Genomic DNA, 25,866 nt, shown 5'->3' with positions numbered 1-25,866 from the left:
ATTTGGAGAAAGAAGATCTAAGTTGTCCTTGATTTAGACCATAATCGAGCCAGGAATTACGATTGTAGGTCATGCCAATTCTTAAGTGGTTCGCCACATGATTGCTCCCAATTTTACATTTTTTTTTGCTGTCCTGAAGCAAATATCACAGTTATTAAATGAATCCATTGACTGCAATAGGTATTTTGCAGAAAACTGTGACCTTGGACTGCTGCAAATGGCTGTAAATATGGGGCAGGTTGTTTAGCATATGATCACATGACCATGGAGGATAAAGGTCGGTGTCAGGACTTTGAATCTAAGTTGTAAGTATCCCTGGTGAGGTGTGTTGTGGTTTTGAAGTAACTTGCTCGGAAGAGGAGTACTATCTCTATAAGACAAGAAATAGCTGTCAACCCTGAAGTAAACTTAGCTGAAGCCATCTTGGAGGCTTCAGGATTGCCACATAACAGAGGGAGAGGGGGAAATAATTAGATGACATTCCTACATGGGGCTGACCGGAGGAGGAGCCAAATAACCAAGCAACTGGACAGCAACTGGATTGGACAGTGTAACCAGTGACTTGAAGGCAGGGGTGGGTTCCCCTTACCTTCGCCACCGGTTTGCACTGCTCCTCTCGTGCATGTGTCCACTTGTGCAATTTCAGTTTTGCGCTTGCTCAGAAGGTAAATTCTGCCCCAAAACACAGCTGAGGAGCTGATCAGTTGTGCTCCGGGCAAAAAAATAAAGATCAGTAATAACCCGGGGGTGGGTGGGAGGGCTTATTTCAAAGCACAGAACAAAGAGAAACCATCCAAATACAGGAAAATGGGCTGAAAATTCAGGAAAAAAAATGGCAGTGAGCACGGATCAGCACAGACAGAAGTAGATCTGTGTCACCAAAATTACATCATCACCAGGCCACTAACGGTTTGGGCAATCTGGTCCAAATGGGAGGAACCCTTAGGGGCAAAGGGGAAACATTTATCTATTTATTATTAATTATTATTTGGATTTCTAGGCCGCCTTTCTCCAGGAGACTCAGGGCAAACAAATTGGCAATATAAAATCCTACCCTAAAATCTACATTTGAAAATCCAAATAATTAAAACCTACTCTTAAAAACTCAAAACATTTAAAACCATTCAACCAACATTTATCTCATCAAAATCATAATATTCAGCCGGAGCAACGGCCCCAGGCCTGCCGGCAAAGGTGTGGTTTTAAAACCTTTCGGAAGGCCGGGAGGGTGGGGGCAGTGCAAATGGCATAGGACCAGATTATCTCCGAGACCGCCTTCTGTCACATGAATCCCAGCATCCCAGAGACCGCCTTCTGTCACATGAATCCCAGAGTTGGTCTCCTCAGAGTCCCGTCAGCCAGACAATGCCGGCTGGCGGGACCTAGGGGTAGAGCCTTGTCTGTGGGGGGCCCGGCCTTCTGGAACCAGCTCCCCCCAGAGATTCGCACTGCCCCCACCTTCCTTGCCTTCCAAAAAAGTTTAAAAACTAATCTTTGCCACCAGGCTTGTTATCTCTCCCCCCTGACCAATGAGTGTTTTTAGTGTGATCTATTGAGTGAATGATAATTGAATGTTTTAAAGTGTTTTAGGATTTTTAAAGTTTTTTAATTGTATTAATTGGATCAATTATATTACTATGTTTTCTATATTTGCTGTGAGCCGCCCCGAGTCCACGGAGAGGGGCAGCATACAATCCAATTAATAAAAAATAAAATCTTGAGGTGGTAGTGGTGGTGTTTACTTTTAATTATGTGAAAGCTGTGGGAAAATTAGAGTTGGTTTTCACCAGTTTGTGCCAATATGATGTATCCAATAAACTGGTCTTTGAGGAATATACCTGCCTCAGAGTTCTCCACTTCTATGGCTACATTATTCAGAATGCTGACAATAGTACTCAGCCTGATAATCAAATAAATTCTATAAAGGAAGACACATGAAGGAAAAAGATATCCCAACACTTCTAAATTCAAGCAAGAAGTATCACAACACCAGAACAAACAATAACAACAAGCAATGCAATGTCATTAGCAATGCTCCGGTTGGATCAAAATCCATTTCAAAACAGATACAAAGGATTCAATGGTATACTTGAGAAATATTCCACATGCAATTTACAGCCGGCACCATTTTGTAGGTGCTCCGTTATAATCCTTCATTAAAGGAGGTTAGGGTTACAATTAAAGGTAGCACATAAAGGCAAATCCCTACGGAAGACAAGCCACGCGAGGGCAATCAGGCACCTTTGGGGAGACAATCAGGCATCTGCGCCATGCAAAAAAAAGCTGATGTCAAGAGGACCTCTGGGGGACTTTTCGGGAAAATGTCATAAAGCTTGCAACAGCACATCTACTCCCAAAGCTTTAGTGACAATAAAACAAATATCCTTCTGTAAACAACAGTTATTATTTTAAATCACGAGATGCTGAAACAGAATAATGAAAGAGGACACACAAGGATAATACAGGGTTTGCAATCATTGTTTGCTCCCCAGACATGTTCATGTGGTTTGGAAGCCCCTACAATTCAACCCCCCCCCCCAAAAAAAGCAATATATACTTCATTGATTATAGAAAAATCTTTGATTTTCTTGATAACCTCTGGCCCGGTTGGTAAAATCTTTACTATAAAGTAGAATTAAGTATCTATTATTATTATTATTATTATTATTATTATTATTATTATTATTATTATTATTATTACTATTATTACTATTATTATTCAGAACAATTTGTGGAGAATACCTAAGGAATTTAGACTGTCTTATTCTCCCCTTATTGTCCCATAGCATAAGAACTCCAGGACAAGGTACTATGAGGTGGTTTTCAAATTTATTTGTATATAAATGTGATTTCCCTGATATAGTAATAGCAAAATAAGCCTATTTTGGACTAACAAAATTGGTTCATTCCAATTTGGTAGGGAGCTACGCCATTTAATATGCTGATCAATAAGTCACGGTAACAGAAAGAAAATACCAACAGCGTGTACATTTTAAGTGACAAAATTTATACATTCTGAATACTCTCAGACGACAGAAAGGGATATGCAAATATTTAATTTTACTCCTTATGAATAATTCAGTTGTGCCTGACATTTATAGGGTTACTGGCTGTTTGTCAAGGAAAAATATTCTTTGTACTTTCTGCATGGACTTGCAAATATGAGGTGGTGCTCAGTTCAAGTGGAGATAAGAGGGATAAGAGTGAGATTTGGTGCTGTGAGCAGATTGTATTAGCAGAGGAACTTTTCACATGTCCCTAAATGCAAATTCATAAGATGAAAAACGAAAACCAGTTCCTCCAGAGGCAAGGTGTTTTAGTCTTTCCTTTCCAGAAAGGAAAGAACGACAAGATTGGGCAGAAGCCAACTTGAATCCAATTATTTGAGGAACCTGGAGAAAACCCATTTTTTTCAGTGCAGAAGAAAGACATCAAAAAGCAAATTACATAAATAATTTTTGACACTAGTAGGATAATGGAAAAGAGTGATACTCTGTCTACTACACCATCCAAAGTCCCATATCAATTTATGGTATATCTTGCCTGAAGAAAAAGATGATGTAAGGGATATTGGTTTACTTAACAAAATATAATTTTCTTTTCTGGGATAGGTAAGCATCAAGGGACCCAGATAAGTGTCTGTCTCAGAGTTTCAACATTCCTCATTTAAATTATAATTTAAAATCTAAAAATAATGTCATAATTACCTAGCACTGGGGTAGGCGAAGTTGTCTCTTCTATGACTTGTGAACTTCAACTCCCAGAATTCCTGAGCCAAACATACTAGCTCAGGAATTCTGGGAGTTGAAGTCCACATGCCATAGAAGAGCCAACTTTGCCTACTCATGGCCTAGCAGGATGGCAACCGGATGCCTCCATCTCAGACAATATTCGATATAATCTCTGGTCACAGAACATGTAGCTGGACCTTTTTTGACAGCTAGAGTCCTAAACATATTGAGAGCTACGGGTTTTAGTGGGTATATATCAATATACACATAGTAAAATACATGATGAAGGTAATAGAGGAGATACTCATAGTAAAATATATCTAAGAAATAATAGAAAAGAAGATATAGGAATAGAATACAGTGATCCCTCGATTTGCGCGTTCTCGGTTAGCGCGAAACGCTGCAACGCGGTTTTTCAAAAAATATTAATTAAAAAAATAAAATATTAAAAAATAAAAAATAAGTCCACGCTAGTTCTCTCTCTCTTTCTCTCCCTGTTGCCGGCGTGGTATATGAGAGAGAAAGAGAGAGGCAGAGGTCGGGCGCATTACCGGGAGGTGGAGGCGGCGTGGGGACGCTGGGTGCCGGGGACTCCGAGGAGGGGGTGGACGTCTGTTCCCTGAATGGAGACCGCCGGCCGCTCAATCGGGCCGGCAGGGAACAGAATGGAGCCTTCCGCGGCGGGGCTGGTAAGGGGGGGAGCCGAGGGGGGAGCCGAGCCCAGCCCCGTGGCATTCGCTTTCCTCCCGCCCGCAGCCGACTGATCGTGGGCTCCTTCGCAACCTCGGAGAGCTTCCTGGTTTTTGTGAGCTTTCATGCCCTGGAAGCTCTCCGAGGTTGCGAAGGAGCCCACGATCAGTCTCGGCTGCGGATGGGAGAAAGGCGAATCCCCCGTGGGCTCCGTTACATCTTCCGCTGCCAGCCAGGCCATGCTGGCGGCAGCGGAACAATCGCTGGCTGTCAACTTTTCTTTTTAAAACTGGGCAGGAGCTGACTTGCCTCCCCAGTGCTAAAAAGAAAAGTTGACAGCCAGCGCTGCGACTGACGGAATGCTGAGCCTCCCGTTTTCTCTCCCCCCCCTCGCCCCTTCGCCTCCCTGTGTTCCTAGGAGAAGTGCTGGGGATTGAGGCAAGACAGACCTTCTGCTCCTCACCAGCACTTCTCCTAGGAACACAGGGAGGCGAAGGGGCGAGGGGGGGGGAGAGAAAACGGGAGGCTCAGCATTCCGTCAGTCGCATTCCGTCAGACTCTCCCCCACCTCGCCCCTTCCGGTTTCGGCGTTCGGAGTCCGGCGCTGGGGCCATGCGGGGCCGCTCATCCAGGGGGGCGTGGACTGGCAAGCGGCAAGCAGCAAGTGATCTGGCGGGAAGACCAAGGGAAGGTTCCTTCAGCCGCCCAACACCTGATCCGCTCTGCAGCGCGGCAGCAGCGAGGAGCCGAAGATGGGGTTTCCCCTTTGCCTTTACCCCATCTTCGGCTCCTCGCTGCTTCCGCGCTGCGGAGCAGATCAGCTGTTGGGTGGCTGAAGGAATCTTCCCTTGGTCTTCCCCGCCGCCCACACGCAAACTCCACCATCTGCGCATGTGCGGCCATGAAAAAAATGGCGCACATGCGCAGATGGTGGTTTTTACTTCCGCATCCACTATAACGCGGAAATCGGTTAGCGCGGGAGGTCTTGGAACGTAACCCCCGCGCTAACCGAGAGATCACTGTATATCAATGAAAGAATAGAAGAAGATATATAGGAATAGAGGAAAGGTATATAGGAGATATAGGAGAGCAATAGGACAGGGGATGGAAGGCACTCTAGTGCACTTGTACTCGCCCCTTACTGACCTCTTAGGAATCTGGATAGGTCAACCGTAGATAATCTAAGGGTAAAGTGTTGGGGGTTTGGGGATGACACTATGGTGTCCGGTAATGAGTTCCACACTTTGACAACTCGGTTACTGAAGTCATATTTTTTACTGTCAAGTTTGGAGCGGTTAATATTAAGTTTAAATCTGTTGTGTGCTCTTGTGTTGTTGTGGTTGAAGCTGAAGTAGTCGCCGACAGGCAGGATGTTGCAGCATATGATCTTGTGGGCAATACTTAGATCTTGTTTAAGGCGTCTTAGTTCTAAACTTTCTAGGCCCAGGATTGAAAGTCTAGTCTCATAGGGTATTCTATTTCGAGTAGAGGAGTGAAGTTAGTTAACAGGAAATGACACTAATAAAGAATAAATAGTGAAATGCTTATCAGTACTTCCTAGGAGTAGAGACCCAGATGGTTGTGGTCTTTCCTTATTACTTAATCTGGAAGGTGTGGTTTTACTACTATATGTCACTCCAGAATCAATACATCTCATCCCAGTTGGGGTGACTCTGCTCGCCAGCTCAAATTTAAACATTATTTTGATATCTCTGAGGATTCAGGTTTTCACCTTAACAATTTTAAGAATCATTCTCAATTTACCATGAGTAGTGATGGGCAAACCCAACGGTGTTTGCGTTCGGCAAGTTCGGATGAACTTTATGCAAAATTCAGCCGAACCCGAGCCGAACTCGAACTCGAACCCGAATGGGGAATCCCTCCCACAAAGTGATTCCGGGGGCGGAGCTTTGACGTCACCGGCAGGTTGCTAAGGATGCCAAGGTGATCACTTCCTGGAACATGACCCCGAACTTTGCCCGAAGTTTGAAAAAACTTTGGGTTCGTGTTCGGCATACCGAAAACCGCAAAATTCGGTACGGACCCGAATTGTGCGGGTTCAGTTCACCCATCACTAACCATTAGAAGAGGAAGAAAATACTTTGTGTGTTTTGGTTTCTACAAATCCTTGAAGTTTGCTGATATTTCTTCATAGCCTTCACTTTTATTTTTGGTATGGCCTTTTAAGCATTAAAATTATGTGGGATTTACCACAGAATATTGCTTTCAGTTTCCATGCCATCTCTCATAACTTACAACAGTTGGGTGATCTAGATCTGTGTTCTCCTATGGGTTCTGTCTAGATCAGGCCTGTCAAACTGGTGGCCTATGGCCCACACAAGCCACAATTGGACCCGCGCAGTCCATGCTCACCCCAAATCCACAAAGGCTCAATATAGCCCGATAGGGCCCATTATGCAATCAGGTTTGATATCTCTGATCTAGATAAGCCAAAACTCTTAAACTCCCATATAAGATGATTAGCACAGCATAGCAATAACATTTAGGCTTATATACTGCCCCATAGTGTTTTGCAGAATTCTCTGGGTGGTTTGCAATATAAGCATTATTTGCATATTGCCTCCAACAATCTGGGTCCTTGGAAGAATGGAAGCCTGAGTTAACCTTCAGCCCCATCCGGATCGAACTCCAGGCTGTGGGCAGAGTTAGCCTGCAATATTGCACTTTAACCACTGAGCCACAAGGGCATGTTATGTAGATAACATAAAGCAACCAAAGAAGAATTAGATCCTAGGCTGTTCTCCAAGAGCCATTGTGTAAAGAGCCTATGCAGAGATGTAATGGCAAGGGTTCATACAATCATATATCAAAATGTCCTACCTGTTAACAACTATTTCACCTTCAACCGCAACAATACACGAGCACGAAATCGATTTAAACTAAATGTCAACCACTCCAAACTAGACTGCAAAAAATAGGACTTAAGCAACAGAGTAATCAATGCCTGGAATGCATTACCTGATTCTGTGGTTTCTACTCCTAACCCCAAAACCTTTAACCTTAGACTATCTACAATTGACCTCTCCCCCTTTCTAAGAGGTCTGTAAGGGGTGTGCATAAGCGCACGATTGTGCCTACCGTCCCTGTCCTATTGTCTTCTACCGTTACTTTTTATCATTACTTATCTAAGGTTTTATTTGCACAAACTCCCCCCGGGGATTAGGATTGCCCCCACCCTCCTTGCATTTTATAAACTCCTTAAAACCCACCTCTGTTGTCAGGCATGGGGAAATTGATTCCCCTGGGCCGTTTCTGTTTTATGTATGGTTTGTACGAGATGTATGATTGTTTTTTACATTAAGGGGTTTTAAACTGTTTTAATTATTGGGTTTGTTCTGTTTTTATTGTTGTGAGCCGCCCCGAGTCTTCAGAGAGGGGCGGCATACAAACCTAAGAAATAATTAATAATAATAATAAATAATTAAAAATTACCACCCCATAATTGTTTAACAAATAAATAAATAAAATGTGATACAGAACACTTGTGACCATGGAATAAGGGGTCCTTTAAAGCTTGTTTTTTCTTGGAATCATAAGACCAAGAAAAGACACAGATCTTTTAAGGTGTTCTTGACAAGTGCTGTACGCGTACCGATGCGTACTCCAAATAAAATGTATTACTAAATCAAGATTTCTGCAGGCTACAATGATTAAATGTGCCATTTCAGGGCTGCAAAAATATTGACCAACACGAGGCGTCAGCAAAGGAGTTTTTTGTATTGATCTGATGAAATAAAATGGTGGCTGAATGCCAAGATGTCATATGAAAATGCTGAAAACCAAGAGGCTAAGGTTGATAATTAATTTCATGTATGATTTATGAGTCTTCTGTTTTGCAACTCAATTTTGACCTGCAGCCACAATAAAATGTGATTAGCTAATGTGTGACTCAGTATATTTTGTGAATACAAGCAGAGTAATGGATGTACAGTTCAATGGGTTGAATAGACCCAACCGACCGGAGAAGTAAATAAATAAATGAATAAACCATGAGTTAAAAGTAGTGTTGGGCGAACCCAACGAAGTTCGGGTTCGGCGAACTCACCCGAACCCGAACAGCAGCAAGCCCCTGTGGCATCCTTTTCTGTAAAAATAAACAAGGAGGTGGGGAATTCCCCACCTCCTTTTGCTTCCTTTTATTTTTACAGAAAAGGATGTCGCAGCGGCGCTGCAAGCAAAAGTAGGTGGGGAATCCCATGATGGGATTCAGGGGGCGGGGCTTTGACATCACGGAGACTACTTCCTGGCCGGCCGAAACAGGGAGGAAGAAATCTCCGTGATGTCAAAGCCCTGCCCCCGGAATCCCATCGTGGGATTTCCCACCTCTTTTGCTTGCAGCGCTGCAAGCAAAAGAAGGTGGGGAATCCCACAATGGGATTCCCCACTCTCCTCCCGGGTGTCGTCATTTCGCGGTATTCAAGCATACGCTGAACCCGAACCCGAACTTTACCCGAACTTTTTTAAAAGTTCAGGTTCGGGGTCGGCATGCCGAACACTGCAAAGTTCGGCACAAGCCTGAACTTTGCAAGTTCGGTTCGCCCAACACTAGTTAATAGGTTTTTGAGAGAAATCCAGTCTCTCATTCACACAAATGCATTCTGCTCCTAATTAAGAGGCTACTTTTGGGTAAGCTGAAGTATGAAATACGCCTGAAAGACTACATACCCTGATATCCTAGAAAAACTGAATAGATAAGAAGGCAGATGATTAAAATGGAGCTAACTGGACAACTAATCACTCTTCAAATCTCTTCAATTGTTCAATTCAATTCAATTGTTACAATATATAGCTTTATGGAGGAAGAACTGTGTAGTACAGTAACATACCCTGTATAAAACTGTCAACAATAACATCACAGGCTGCAAAAACAAGCAATAAAAAAGGGGGATATGATTACCGAAAAACAACAACAACAACAACAACAACGATTTGGCACAAAGCTGTGTAAATGGCACACATTATTTCCAGGAACAGAGGGAGCACACAAAATAGGGCCAAAAAGCTGGTGAAAAAAATCTACGGCGACAGCCATTTCAATGCAGAGATTTCAACCCAGAATATCCAAGCTGAGATGCCCGCTCATGGATCCCGACTTCCAGTTATTTAATTTTTCATGACAGCAGTTCACACCGTTCAGCTGACCAGCTATTTCATTCTTCATCACCTTTGCTTGAAGCAAGAGCTGGAAAGTATCACCTTGCTGTTTCTCAGCAAGAAATTTAAGTCAGCTCTCTCACCTTCGGAGTGTTGTGTGACCATTCATTTTAGATTGGTTACACCAGAAGAGAGGTGGTGGGTTATTTTGTTGTTGTTGTTGTAGTCTGTAAAAATGTACCAGTCATTGTTTCCCACTTAGCACATAGGCAAGCTGGAGAGACGTGCATGGCATTTGTCACTCCAGGCACAGTTTTAGCTTCCAACAGACACTAAAGGAGGAACAAGCTTAAAAATAAACTAATCATTATCAAAGTCTGTAGAGCAGTGGTTCCCAACCTTTTTTTTGACCATGCCCCATCTAAGCTACTCTAAAATCCTAATGATCTCCTCCCTCAACACTGTTAATCTTTTTACTAAGTCTGCACTTCTATTTCTACTAGTTTTTTCTTATCATTCCTATCACCCATTTCCTCCCACTTAGGACTGCATGACTGTAACTTGTTGCTTGTATCCTAAGATTTTTATTAATATTGTTTCTTCGTTGCTTATTTGACCCCTATGACAATCATTAAGTGTTGTATGACATGATTCTTGACAAATGAATATTTTTCTTTTATGTACACCGAGAGCATCTGCCCCAAAGACAAATTCCTTGTGTGTCCAATCACACTTGGCCAATAAAGAATTCTATTCTATTCTATTCTATTCTATTCTATTCTATTTATTGTTGTGAGCCGCCCTGGGTTTTCAGACAGGGGTGGTATACAAATCTAATAGATAATAATAATAATAATAATAATAATAATAATAATAATAATAATAATTATTATTATTATTATTATTATTATTATTATTATTATTATTATTATTATATTCTAATTATTCAAAAAGTGAATTCCTTACACAGAGGAAGCCTAAAAGGTCATTAACAACTTGGTTTAAACAAGGTTCCAATTTCCCCCATTAAAAATCAAATTGCCCCCTGGTGGGGCATGGGCCCCACATTGGGAACCACTATTGTAGAGATAATCAGTCATCCAGGTCATGGTGGTCTTGAAATGGTTTTTCAGGAGGCAACTGGACTTTCTGAGAGAGAGAAACAGAGAGAGAAGTGACTCTTGATTTAAAGCATATGGTAAAAGCACTTAAATAATGAAAGAGAAAAAAAAAACCCAGCCCTCACCTGTTTTTATTAATAGTTATATTTTTGGTTTTGCTGGTTGTTTTAGTTTTAATAGTAATAGATTTTGTTTTATTATTAATTTCTTTTAATAAAAAAGAAGGGATTTTTTTCTTGTTTGTTTGTTTGTTTGTTTGTTTATACTTCTATGCCGCCTAGTCCCAAGGGGACTGCCGCTCAGACACTATACTTTTCTGCCCACCCCGGAAAAAAATTAGAGGGAACATTGGTCACAGCATTAGAAAGGTTGAGAACCACTGACCAGCTGTCTGCAAGACATCTAAATCCTTCCATTCCCCACTATCCTGTCAGAGCTGAAGAAGCTTCTTGGATGAGAAGTGAAATGTCTTCAAGAAAAGAAACAAGAAAGTTGTCTCCTGAAAAAGCACCTTTGGGACAAACCATCATTATCTTACTCAGCCCACTGAAAGTCAGAATAGGTGGCCTAAAATCTGTAAACTGTTGGAAGAAATACAATGGTACCTCTACTTATGAAATTAATTCATTCCGTGACAGGGTTCTTAAGTAGAAAAGTTTGTAAGAAGAAGCAATTTTCCCCAGAGGAATCAATGTAAAAGCAAATAATGCGTGCCACAGGGAGGGTGGAGACCCTGTTTCCTCCCAGGAGATTCCTAGAGAGGCCCCACAGAGGCCTCTCCCTGCCTTTTCTGGCCCTATTTCCTCCCAGGAGATTCCTAGAGAGGCCCATGGAGGCTTCTCCCCGCCTTTTCCGGCCCCGTTTCCTCCCAAGAGATTCCTGGAGAAGCCCCACGGAGGCTTCTTCCTGCTTCTTCCGGTTACAGTTTCGGAGGATTGAGTTTGTAAGTGGAAAATGGTTCTTGAGAAGAGGCAAAAAAACCTTTATCACCCGGTTCTTATCTAGGAAAGTTCATAAGTAGAGGTGTTCTTAGGTAGAGGTACCACTCAATGGTAACCACTGTATTGCTATTTTACAATAGCTGTCTTCACTGATCAGCAAGACAGGATAATAGCAAATGGCTGTTAAATTCAGTTAATGAATCATGAGATGTAAAATTGGGCTCCATTAAAAACCAGAATTTAAATCTTAGGCCAGACCTCTGGACATGGGTTCACAATTTTGACTTCACTGACGATAGTTTTGACATCATAAACCTTTGTCATGCTCTCCTACAAACATTACTCAAGACAGATTGATTCCATTTTGACACATGCTGAGATTTTGAAAGAATACTCATTGCCGTTTAATGCACAGTGACATAAACAGTAGCTGGGACAAAGAGTAGCTCAGGGAATGAATCATTCTATAGAGCAGAGGTCCCCAACCGCCGGTCCGTGGACCGGGACCGGGCCGTTGGGGTTTTCCAGCCGGTCCGCGGCGGCGCTGCCCTCCCGGCAGAGGACATTATGCAGGACAGGGTGGGGCGTCGGGCAGGGCGGGGAGAATCAGGAGGCTCCTTTGGCGGCTGGGGGCTGCCTGGCTTTGTGATTTTGGCTGGGAGGGACTTAGGAAGGTCCTACTTCTCCCCCCCCAGCCAAAAACTCAAAGCCTATCTGCTGGATACAGGCGATGAGCGGGACGAGCGGCGCCGAAGCCGGTGGCTGTGGCAGCTGCTGCAAGAGGCTTCCGCGCCGCTCTGTCCCACTCATCGCCCGTATCCAGCAGATAGGCTTTGAGTTTTTGGCTGGGGAGGGACTTAGGAAGGTCCTACTTCTCCCCCCCCAGCCAAAAACTCAAAGCCTATCTGCTGGATACGGGTGATGAGCGGGACGAGCGGTGCCGAAGCCGGTGGCTGTGGCAGCTGCTGCAAGAGGCTTCCGGGCCGCTCTGTCCCACTCATCGCCCGTATCCAGCAGATAGGCTTTGAATTTTTGGCTGGGGGGGGAGAAGTAGGACCTTCCTAACTCCCCCCCCAGCCAAAATCACAAAGCCAGGCAGCCCCCAGCCGCCAAAGGAGCCTCCTGATTCTCCCCGCCCTGTGGAGAAGTGTGGAGGGCTGCGTCACTAAGCTCCACCCCTCCATAACCCCACCCCCATTTGACCAAAGCCCCCCCCCACCGGGCCGTGGAAAACTGGTCTAGCTTAAAGCCGGTCCCTGATGCAAAAAAGGTTGGGGACCTCTGCTATAGAGCCATCAATATATGCATAAGAACACCTCCTGGCTAATAATTTTGCTGTGATAATGGGATCAGTACTATTTTGAAGGGAGAAAAAAAATCTTTTAACAAGTCCTACTGAGAATGTCTTTTTATGGAGTTCTCATCTACAAATTTTTCAAAAGAAATGAAATATACAATGAACAGGTGGCTCTTTCAGGCTGAGCTGTACAATTATATTGGAAACTGTGTTCGGCGTACTTATGATTGCTAACTTTGTGGCCTCACAGCAATTATCCAGAGGGGTCAATAATCTTAACCACACAAAAGTGTTTTGCATGGATCAAACTTTAAGAAATAGCTTTGTACTGAATAGAATTAGCCAGCTACTTAATGCTCCGCACATAGAGAATATGAATCAAAGTGACTTTGCCCAGGCATTTTACAATTCAAGTCAGGAGTTTTACTTTGGACAGACAATGCAGGAAACTGAGCGAGTCTCAAATTGAGGAGATCATACCCATTATCATAGAGCAGTGATGGCGAACCTTTTTTTCCTCAGATGCCAAGCGCATGTGGTTTCACGCATGCGCGAGTGCCTACATCCATCATTCAATATCTGGAGACGGCGAAAATGGCCTCCCGCGCCTTTACTGGAGGCCCTCTGGAGGCCTGAAGCAGCCCATTTTCCAAACTCTGCTGGGCCTGTTAGGCATGTTTTTCACCCTCACCAGTCTCCAGAGGCAAAAATGCCCTTCCCCATCCCCCTGGAGACTCTCCGGAAGCTGAAAATGTCCTCCCAGAGTCTCCAGGCGAGTCGAAAATCAGCTGGCTGGCACACACATGCACATTGGAGCTGAACTAGGGTAACGGCTTGTGTGCCAGCAGATATGGCTCCGCGTGCCACCTGTAAATACTGTGATGTATTTACGGCGTATTATTTACCCATTTATTTCTACAACGCCAAAAGTTGGGTGGTAAACTTTGCTTTCGATAGGATATAATTCTATGGATCTATTTTTCTTAAAATTTGGGCAAAGAATTCAGAGCCATTCTCACTGAATCCCGATGCCAAAAAATAAACAAAACGCTCTATTCTAAGGGTGCCATAACATTTCTGCAGCAGCTATTAACATGGGAAATATTGCAGGCACTCATTCAAAGCAGGAAAACCTTTGTTATTCTTTGCAATGTATTTCTAGGGGTCGCTCTGAAAATAATAATAATTAAAAGAAAACCAAAGTCCAATTTGCTACTTTCTTCTAATGTAAGCTCTTATCTTTCACAGAGGCCCCGAGGTGGCCAACATACCAGCCATAAATATTCATGTTTTCTGATGAGGTTACAAAACCCATTCCAATCTGCTACTGTCATGCTGTCATTAAGCAGCCTGAGATGTGCCATTTAAAAAAAAAAAAAAATTAACAATAATTTTTAGTTTGCTGTTGATCGGAATGGCTTCTCTCAAAGCAACTGTTTATGTGTATTTGCACATGTGCCGGTGCTCATGGCAATCAAAGCAAATCTCATAAAATGCTTCTCTTTTTTGGGGGGCATCCACAGCCTGCATGAGTCAAGTTGAGTTGAATCGAATCAAATACTTTATTTGGCCAAGTATGATTAGACTAGTGCAGCGATGGCGAACCTTTTTTCCCTCGGGTGCCAAAAGCGCATGCACACACACTATTGCGCCTGCACAAGTGCCCACACCCATAATTCAATGCCTGGGGAGGGGAAAAATTGCCTCCCTGGCCCTCTGGAGGCCAGAAACAACCCCTTTCCCAACTTCTGGTAGGCCCGGTAAGTCCGTTTTTTTCACCTTCCCCAGGCTTCAGAGGGCTTCCTTGGAGCCTGGGGAGGACAAAAATGCCCTCCTCCTCCCCTCAGAGGCACTCCAGAGGCAGAAAATACCCTCCCGGAGCCTCCATACAAGCTGAAAATCAGATGTGCAAATGTCTGCTGGAGCTCAGCTAGGGTAACAGCTCAGCTAGGGTAACAGCTCGCGTGCCAGCAGATATGTTCGCCATCACTGGACTAGTGCTTCTCAATTATTTTCTGTTACGCCCCGCTAGAAAGAAGTAAACATTTTGTGCCCCACCCCAACTCTCTGATCTGGCTCCAAATAGAATGTTAGATTTTAGAATCCTACAGAGGATGCTCCTCCTTGTCCAGCAACAGATTCGCCACGCCATTCCTGGCTACCGCGGCGCACACCGAGAACAACAAGAACCCATGCAGCCGTCCCGTCTGTCTGCCGTCTCTTCCGGGCTCGGAGCAGTGGGCTCAGAGCAGTATGCAACTGGGAAAACACTCCCTATCTGGGGGAACAGATCGAAAAAGACTATACAGGTTCCATGGTCACACGCGCCATCCTGGCATTGCACGCGTCACACTATTTGAGAAGCACTGGATTAGACACTTAAAGAAAATGTCTCTGGTGCAGAAGAAATACAGGTAATATTTGACCTACAACATTTGTTTAATGACTGTTTGAAGTTACAATGGCATTGACGTATGACTAGTTTTCACATTTATGAAAGTTACACCTCTCCATTTGTCAACTGGCATGTATGTTTGATGGTTGAAGCATCCCGAGGGTGGTGGTGGTCATGTGATCACCTTTTGCGAGCTTCTGACAAGCAAAGTCAATGGTGAGCCAGACTTAACCAAGTTACTAACTTAAAAACTGGAGTGTTTCATCCCGAGGGTGGTGGTGGTCATGTGATCACCTTTTGCGAGCTTCTGACAAGCAAAGTCAATGGTGAGCCAGACTTAACCAAGTTACTAACTTAAAAACTGGAGTGTTTCACCTAACAACTGTGGCAGGAACGGTTGTAATATAGGGCAACACTCACTTAACAATTATCTTGCTTAGCAACAAAAATGTTAGGGATCAATTGTTGGTTGAAAGTCAAGGACTACCTGTGCTTTCAAGTCTTGCAAGATCATGTTAAGGTTAACCTAAAGCTTGAAGGGCTGAAAAAAAAAGCTTTGAAAATGCTACATTTGGAGCATAAGATGCACCCAAATTTTCAGCCTCTTTTAGGGAGGAAAAAGGTGCATCCTATACTCTGAAAAATACAGTATATCGATCAAAAGCCTAATTATTACCTGGACTTCCAAAACAAATCCTAAAGCAGAAGTGGGGAACGATGCCCCCTTTATGACTTGTGGACTTCAACTCCCAGAATTCCCGAGCCAGACTGTTATCAAAGGGCCATCGTTGCCCACCCCTGCCCTCAAAGGATGATACTTCCCATGATCCTCAATGGACAAAGCCACTTTACCTTTCGAGGCTTCAGTGCCCAGTGGATTTTCGAACATGCTGGTTGAAAGCTGGTTCCAAGCATCCTTTACAGCCGACTTGGAAACAATCCTGTTGTTCAGGCTCTGCTGAGGCCGGAAGTTATTCCGTAGGTATTCCACAGATTTGACATGATCTTGCTGTTCCGTGGTAAATATGGAATAGAAGGCTTCCAGCTGAAAGCCACAATCAGGATAAAGGGGAAAGGAGGAGAAGAAGGGGGGAAAAAAGGCATTAATTAGAAAAACAATGTGGTGAAATGTGGGCAGCTGATAATAACACAAAATGGCAGGAAGTCCTGATGCCAAGACTGATAAATCAAACAGGAAAACGTCTGCCCATTGAACTCTCTGCCAGCAGCCTTATCTAGCCTCATTGCAATTCTGCCAGGCAGCCAAGAACACTCTCTAGAAAGTTAATGTCAAAGACAGTCAAGGAAAGATTATTTTCTAGCCTCTCCTCAGTATAGTGGCTTATATATATATATATATACGATATATCTATGTATTGCCATCCGTCTCTGTTTTATTTTATGCTCTGTGGTGTTTTCATTTTACTATTACTATTACTCTGCCAAAGAGGGATACACAGTCATTACAGAATAACATCAATCACAGCTCATGGTATGGACACTCTATGTTCTTTACAGCAGAACCCATATCCAGGGTGTTGCAGGCTATCTATACTGTAAAAAGCAACAAGGCAGCTTAGCTCCAAATCAGCATTTCTCAACCTTGGCAACATTTAGATGTGTGGATTTCAATGGCCCAGATTTCTCCAGCCAATATGGACTTGATGTCCACATATTTTAAAGTTGCCAAGGTCAAGAAACAGACCCTAAATGACAAAAACATGAAAATAATAAGGAGGAGAAGGAGAAGAAGGAGAAGGAGAAGAAGGAGAAAGAGGAGGAGGAAGAGGAAGAGGAAGAGGAAGAAGAAGAAGAAGAAGAAGAAGAAGAAGAAGAAGAAGAAGAAGAGGAGGAGGAGGAGGGGGGAGGAGCTCAGAAAGAACTCCACCTGCCTAAGTTTTGTCTGGAAGCAAAAGCCACAGCTGGAGTTAAAAATAGAACTTTTGTTTCTCGAGTTTCCTCTTTATTTTCAGCGAGGAGTATTTAATGCTTTCTGGAATGAAGGCCGTGGTACAAAAATTAGTAAAGTAGGCTGTCTTTTAGAAAAATTGGCACATCAAATGCATGCTCAGATTGGTAAAATACTTTCTATAAAAACGCTGACATTTTGGCTGCAGTCACAGAACAGAAATAGAAATGTTTTGTAAAAATATACTTTCTAAAATGAGAAGGAGCCTAACAGACAGAGGACACCCGAAATATGTCATCCTATTTCAGAAGGGGTGAACCATATCTTCCTTTCTTCCAGTTTTTTCTTGCTTTCTTAAACAATATTTCTCCTTTGGATAATGTTCTAGTAAAGCAGGAATCCCAAATGACTTTATGCCAAACAGATGAATCTCCTTACATTAAATGCCTTGGTACTATTCTAGCTATAACACAACCTTGCACCATGATGGTGAACCTACTGCATGCGTGCCAGAGATGGAATACAAAGCCCTCTTTGTGGGTATGGACACCATCTTCAGCTGCACTTCTGGGATCCATTGCGTGCATGCACGCCGATCAGCTGATCCAGTGGACTTGTGTGATGGACCAGCTGGCTGGCATGCATGTGTGTGATTGAACCCAGAAAAGAAGCGGGCTGCTTAATGCGTGTGCACCATCTAGCTTACGGGTTCCGGTGCTCTGATACATGTGCACACTCCAGTTTTGGCACTCGGTGCCGAGAAGATTAGCTATCACTGGCGAAGGAGGTAATTCAACCCCCTCCTGATAAGAATTTGATTCAAATTATCAATTAAAGGATTGGATTCAAAATATCCTTTAAAGAGATCTCCAAGCAGGATAGTCAAGAACCAGAGAACCTTTTGTTCAACCGAAATAAGGCAAAAGGACACTGTAGATAGATGCATTTTTATAGCAAAGATGCACAATCTTAAGCACAGGTAGCCTACAAAAGCCAGCACACTGACCCAGGAGTGTGAACAAATTTTAACTTTTAAAGTTGCACAAGGAAACACTTATTAAGGACATAACAATATTCATATTGCCAGTATTTTATTAATTCACACTAAATTTAATTTTGAGCCCACTATTGTACATGGAGAATGAGAGATAGAGAGAGAGAGGAAGAAATAATTTGGCAAGTTTAATCATTTGCTATCAATGTTCTACCATCTCTGTCTTTCTAAAGTTTGCTTGAGTTGAGTTGGCAAGTGTTGCTAGAGAGATCCACTAGGCCACATGTGATTTGTGAACTTTTCACAGCATTGGTGAAATTATACTGCTCAAAAAAATAAAGGGAACACTCAAATAACAATTCCTAGATCTGAATGAATGAAATATTCTCATTGAATACTTTGTTCTGTACAAAGTTGAATGTGCATAACAGCATGCGAAATTGATTGTCAGTCAGTGTTGCTTCCTAAGTGGACAGTTTGATTTCACAGAAGTTTGATTTACTTGGGAGTTATATTGTGTTGTTTAATTGTTACCTTTATTTTTTTTTAGCAGTGTATTATGTCAGGCAATTGGGGGCATTTAGAAAGCCTATCTGATCCAGTGGTTAAGATGCTGGATTATGAGCTCAGATTCTTGTTCTCTCTTAAGCATGGGGAATAGCATGCCCAAGACTGGGAAATTGAAAAATACCCATTTACTGACCCACAATGGATCACTATGGTACATCATGGGCCATATCCTTCAATAAAAACCTTCAATCTATAGTAGGTTGATTTAACCTGCTAGTAATAATCATATGACATTATTAAAATAACATAAAGGCATCCCACTATTATTTACCTTTAAGAATAATTTAAAGAATATTTCATATATCATAATTGAACCATAATCCTGCTGGCGGTACAATAGTTAGAATGCAGTATTGCAAGCTCATGCTGACCTCTGCCGAGAATTTGATCCCAACTGGCTCAATATTTATTTATTTATTTATTTGTTTGTTTGTCCAATACACAAAACACATCAAGGGGAATGGGCATGAAGTATTACATACAAGGAAAAGATATGAAAATGGAGGAGAAGATATATGAAAGGGAGAAAAGATATATGACATATGGGATAAGGGGAGACAAATTGGACACGGGATGAAAGGCACACTGGTGCACTTATGTACGCTTCCATTTTTTGATTTAGCTTCCATTTTTCCAAGATTGGATAAATGAGGACCCAGGTTGTTTGGGGCAATATATTGACTCTGCAATCTGCTCTGCAAACTGGAGAATGCTGAAAAGCACTATGGGGGGTGGGTGTGGGGGGTGGGTGTTGGATATAAGTCTAAGTGCTATTTCTGTAATTGTGAACTCCAGGAACAAACAGTGGAATATGTGGATTTGATTTAATCTCCTGTTTGATCTCACTGGATAGAGAAAACAGGGAAGAACAACAGTCAAGAAAGACATGTGTATCTGGTATGTGCCCTCTTGATTGAGAACTAGTAGCATGAGTGACAGCTTGATGCTTTGAGTTGCTTCTACCGTGTGGGTTATTAAATATTTATACTCATTCATTCATGTAAGTTGGTAATTTTTGCATGAGCAACTAATGTCTTCCAAGAGGTCTTTCTTGCAATTAAAAGAGGCAGGACAGGTGACAACGAAGAAAATTTCTCAAAACAAAGAATTTAAATGCCATTGCCTGTTTAATTGTTAAACAGTTAAATATTCTCTGCATTGGAACTCCTCTCATTGAAATTATCCATTGTTGCCTTGCATTATTTTGTGTGTTCTCTAGTAAGACCTCCTGTGACACCCTTGTAAGGATCTATATGCCCTTTTCAGAGCTATCAGAATGCACTTTTCATGGTATTCTAAAAATAGGCAAAGACGATATATTAGCAAAAAAGCATTGCTTTCTCTGCACAATTATTTCAAAATTGATCAGATCTGTGTCTGTATATGCCTAAAGTAAAATTTTGAGCAGAAATGTGAAGATGGGAATAGAATGAAGAATTATGTGTAAATATTTATACTGTGGTTTAAATATATCTGAACAGAATAGTAATAGCGAAGATCATTTAAAAGGAAATAAGATGTCGCGTTCTATTATCTTCTTGCGTGGAGTGGCTGATGTTGAGCTTCAGAGAACAATAAAACAAAATCAGATTGCTTCCTTTTCTATCAAGAATACATTTTGTTGTTTTTGTGAAATGGAGGAAGGTCTTTTCCACTCTCCCAAGAAAAAAGGATGAAATTTGGTTATACAATATCATATTTTATTTGTTTTATATATTTGTATCTTGCCTTTAGTATTATTTTTTTTAGAAATAAATCAATTTTCTGCCTAACAATAACCCTGTGTGGTAAATTGGGCTGAGATATAGTGATTGGCCCAAAGTTACCCAGCTGGTTTCATGGCTAAGGTGGGGCTAGAACTCACGATCTCCTGCTTCCTAGCCCAGTGCTTTAACCACTAGACCACTAGACCTTTGCAATCCAGCACAGTCCAGATGTGTGGGATTTCAATTCCTAAAATCCTGATGGACATGTTGGTTGGAGGAGGGGAGGCTTGAAGTCTAACATATTTGTAGGAGGAAATGGATTGAGTTAAAACAAAACTAAACCAAACTAAGAAAATAATGAATCAGGCAAACTGTTTATGATATCAACCTACCTGCCGATAAGAGATGGGGACAGGCATTCGGAAAACAATCCATTCCACAATTTCGCTACACGGAGGTGTAGTGAGTGACCCTGCATACCGATAGTAGCTTCCCAAAGATGCTGGCAGGAGATCCCTTAACACAAAAGGATCCAAGAAGGTCTCCTTTTCTGTAAGACAAAACATTTTAAAACAGATAAAAGACAAAGCAAGGGACATATGGCAAGAACGGCCCACATCTATTTTATGAGCACTAAAGCATCGATTTTCTGCTAGCATGAAGTCCTCGACTTACAACCATTCATTTCATGACCATCCAAAGTTACAATGGCACTGAAAAAAATGTGACTTCTGACCATTTTTCGCACGGTCACTGCAGCATCCCCCATGATAACCTTTGGCGACCTTTTGACAAGCAATGTCAATGGGGAAGTCATTCCATACTTAACAACCATGCTACTAACTGCAGATATTCACTTAACAACTGCAGCAAGAAAGAAATAGCAATAGCACTTAGACTTATATACAGCTTCACAGTGCTTTACAGCCCTCTCTAAGCGGTTTACAGAGTCAGCATATCGCCCCCAACAATCTGGGTCTTCATTTTATCCACCTCGGAAGGATGGAAGGCTGAGTCAACCTTGAGCCTGGTGAGATTTGAACTGGCAAACTACGGTCAGCAGTCAGCAGTACTGCACTCTAACCACTGCGCCAGCAAGGCTCATAAAGTCATGAAATAGGGCAAAACTCACTTAACAAATGTCTTGCTTGGAAGCAGAAATGTTGGGCTGAACTGTGATTATAAGTCAAGGACTATCTCTAGCTCTTTAAGTTTTATATACTGTAGAAACAGCATCCATTGTTAACTGCAATCCTTACCTTTTCTTGCTGTTATAAAGTCAGCATATCAAAAGTATCTTGAATGAACCTTCCCTAACAGCCTAGAGCAGGGTTGTCAAACTCCTAGCCTGCAGACCAGATGCATCATGCGCTGGCCACACCCATTCCCAGTTTAGCAAAGAGGGGGAAAATCCTGATATGTCACGTGATGTCACCGTCACACCCCTGGTCTAGACCATTTTGCATAAGTTTCTTTTTAAACTCACAGGCCTCTAAAGTGGGTAATGAACAATCCAATGTTTATATCACGAACAGACGTTTCTCTCTCATCCAAGAAGCCTCTTCAGTTGAAGAGTTCACTACTCACAAGAGCCTACAAAACTTTTGCCAGACGCATCCTAGACTATTGCTCATCTTTCTGGAACCCATACCACATCTCAGACATTAACACCCTTGAAAATGTCCAAAGATATTTCAGCAGAAGAGGCCTTCACTCCTCCACTCGAAACAGAATATCCTACGAAAATAGACTAACAATCCTGGGTCTAGAAAGTCTAGAAATACGGCGCCTAAAACACGATTTGAGTATTGCCCACAAGATCATATGCTGCAATGTCCTACCGGTCAATGACTACTTCAGCTTCAACTGCAACAACACAAGAGCACGCAACAGATTCAAACTTAATACGAACCGCTCCAAACTTGACTGTAAAAAATATGATTTCAACAATCGAGTTGTCAAAGCGTGGAACTCATTACTGGACTCAATAGTGTCAACCCCTAACCCCCAACATTTCTCCCTTAGACTCTCCACGATTGACCTCTCCAGGTTCCTGAGAGGCCAGTAAGGGGCGTACATAAGTGCACTGGTGTGCCTTTCGTTCCCTGTCCAATTGTCTTTTCTTTCTCTCACATATCATATATATTTTTCTTCCTTTCATATATCCTCTCCTCTAAGTTCACTTTTACCCTTATATATATTGCTACATGTCTATTTTTCTTCCTATGTATTTGTGTATTGGACAAATGTATAAATAAATAAATAAAAGATACTTGGATGAGAAGTGTAATGTCCTCAAAGAAAAACCAGACAGTCCAGTTGTCTTTTGAAAAAGCACCTTTGGGACAAGCATGACCCGGAGGACTGAGGATTTCCATATAGGTTCTCTGTAAGGAACAGACAATACAGTGGTACCGAGTCTACAGAGAGAAGCGGCATACAAATCTAATAAATAAATAAATACCTCTATCTAAGAACGCCTCACAAACTTTTCTAGATAAGAACCGGGTGTTCAAGTTTTTTTGCCTCTTCTCAAGAACCATTTTCCACTTACAAACTTGAGCCTCTGAAACTGTAACCAGAAAAGGCGGGGAGAAGCCTCCGTGGAGCCTCCCTGGGAATCTCTCGGGTGGAAACAGGGCCAGAAAAGGTGGGGAGAAGCCTCTGTGGGGCCTCTCTAGGAATCTCCTGGGAGGAAACAGAGCTTCCAACCTCCCTGTGGTTTCCTCAAATCGCACACATTATTTGCTTTTACATTGATTCCTATGGGAAAAATTGCTTCTTCTTACAAACTTTTCTACTTAACAACCTGGTCACGAAACGAATTAAGTTCGTAGATAGAGGTACCACTGTATTGTCAATTTTTTAAAATAAAACCCAATGGTTGCTAGAACGAGCACAGATTTTATTTCAGATCCGTACCCCCATGACACCACTGCCATTCCCACTAACAGAGTTAATATTAGCATATTTGTAATAAGTTTAACCTGCAAAGCACGTTACAATGACAAATTGATTCAACACTAAAAGTAAGACTCAAAGAGCATATCCACAAATCCATACTGAGCCGGTATTCAGATTAGGTCTCTCTCTCTCTCCAATACAGGTCAAATCTTTCATCGACTAGACTAACAGTTAAAACCTGTGACAAATACGATTTATACAATTCATACCACAGAAAAGAGCTGTTTCTTCAGCTGTGGAATAGTATTTTCATATCAGGTATGCATTGCATGTCAGTGGTCCAAGCTAATGGCATCTTTTAAGAGCATATAATTAATGTAATATATATTTATTTATACTGTATATATTTAACAAATTCTAACACAGTAGACTTATTTAGCAATATTACTCTTCTGTTGCAAGTATGCAATTTCAGGCAAAGTATTTGAAGTGTGACAAATATCAACAAGCCCTTGAAAACTTTTGATGCCCACACACATAAATCTTTTGGTTTTTAATTATGATAGGGTTTTTAGTTTTTTCTTAATATTAGATTTGTGCCTATATATATTGTTTTATCGTTTGTTGTGAGCCGCCCCGAGTCTTCGGAGAGGGGCGGCATACAAATCTAATAAATTATTATTATTTATTTATTTATTATTTTTATTATTTGGATTTGTATGCCGCCCCTCTCCGAAAACTTATTATTATTTTGGCAAGCCTGTCACTGAATTTCTGAACATTGTTTACAGTTGGGAAAAACTAGGTACTGCTATAATGGTTCTATCATATTTAGGTTCTATCGTATCTCGAGATCTAAAATGGTCACCTAACATCAAAAACATCATCAAAAAAGCACAACAAAGAATGTTCTTTCTCAGCCAACTTAGGAAACTCAAACTGCCCAAGGAGCTAGGGATACAGTTCTACAGAGGAATTATTGAGTCTGTCATCTGCACCCCTATAACTGTTGGGTTCGGTTCTGCAACCCAACAAGACAGACACAGACTTCAAAGGATAATCAAAACTGCAGAAAAAACAATTACTACCAATCTGCCTTCCATTGAGGACCTGTATACGGTATGAGTCAAAAAGAGGGCCATGAAAATATTTACAGATTCCTCACATCCTGGACATAAATTGTTTCAACTCCTACTCTCAAAATGGTGCTATAGACCACTGCACACCAGGACAACCAGACACAAGAACAGGATTTTCCCGAAGGCCACCACTCTACTAAACAAATAATTCCCTCACCACTGTCAAAGTATTCACTAAGGCTGCATTACCATATTATTAGTCTTCTCATAGAAACATAGAAAACTGACGGCAGAAAAAGACCTCATGATCCATCTAGTCTGCCCTTATACTATTTTTTGTATTTTATCTTAGGATGGATATATGTTTATCCCAGGCATGTTTAAATTCAGTTACTGTGGATTTATCTACCACGTCTGCTGGAAGTTTGTTCCAAGGATCTACTACTCTTTCAGTAAAATAATATTTTCTCATATTACTTCTGATCTTTCCCCCAACTAACTTCAGATTGTGTCCCCTTGTTCTTGTGTTCGCTTTCCTATTAAAAACACTTCCCTCCTGGACCTTATTTAACCCTTTAACATATTTAAATGTTTCGATCATGTCCCCCCTTTTCCTTCTGTCCTCCAGACTATACAGATTGAGTTCATTAAGTCTTTCCTGATACGTTTTATACTTAAGACCTTCCACCATTCTTGTAGCCCGTCTTTGGACCCGTTCAATTTTGTCAATATCTTTTTGTAGGTGAGGTCACCAGAACTGAACACAGTATTCCAAATGTGGTCTCACCAGCATTCTATATAAGGGGATCACAATCTCCCTCTTCCTGCTTGTTATACCTCTAGCTATGCAGCCAAGCATCCTACTTGCGTTTCCTACTGCCCGACCACACTGCTCACCCATTTTTCATCATTCCTATCACCCATCTTCTCCCATTTATGACTGCAGGAATGTAACTTGTTGCTTGTATCCTTGCACTTTATATTAATATTGATTGTTTCCTGATTGCTAATTTGTACCCTATGACAATAGACTATCAGACCATTCTGATCTCTAGAATGTCAGGCTCGGCTTCCATTCACATTGCAGGAATACAAAGTCAGTACAAAGATGGAGTTGAGACTCATCTTGATTACTGCAACTGATCATGCTCTCCGTGATGGCAGTGCCTAGCCAAACCTGATATCCAAATAGTAAAGCAGAGTGGGACCATGCATACTTCCATGCAAAACCATCAGGACATGGATTAGGAAGTCCATGTCAGGGGCAAAGAATCAAGACCATTCATAAGATTGCAGTATAAGTGATTTATTGAAGCTTATCCATAAGAGCCTAGTCAACTGATGGTCATCATTTGGTCCTAGATAAGGTCAACAGAATTCAAAGGGGGATGCACTTGGATCTTTTGTGGCAATG

At 41.9% G+C, this 25,866-nt stretch overlaps 1 protein-coding gene across 3 annotated transcripts in view; it reads right to left on the bottom strand.

Annotated features, from left to right (window-relative positions):
- Positions 1–25,866, bottom strand: part of PTPRG (protein tyrosine phosphatase receptor type G) — a 922,721-nt gene that overhangs the window by 171,115 nt on the left and 725,740 nt on the right. For all 3 annotated transcript variants that reach the window (XM_070738149.1, XM_070738150.1, XM_070738152.1), the window contains exons 7-8: positions 20,862–21,019; positions 16,143–16,335 (exon numbers count right to left, since the gene is read on the bottom strand). In XM_070738149.1, the coding sequence (XP_070594250.1) occupies positions 16,143–16,335; positions 20,862–21,019 (351 nt within the window). The remainder of the gene's footprint in view (positions 1–16,142; positions 16,336–20,861; positions 21,020–25,866) is intronic.

The sequence above is a fragment of the Erythrolamprus reginae genome, chromosome 2, assembly GCF_031021105.1.
Source record: "Erythrolamprus reginae isolate rEryReg1 chromosome 2, rEryReg1.hap1, whole genome shotgun sequence".
Lineage (NCBI taxonomy): Eukaryota > Metazoa > Chordata > Lepidosauria > Squamata > Dipsadidae > Erythrolamprus > Erythrolamprus reginae.
This window is presented reverse-complemented; position numbering and strand designations above follow the sequence as displayed.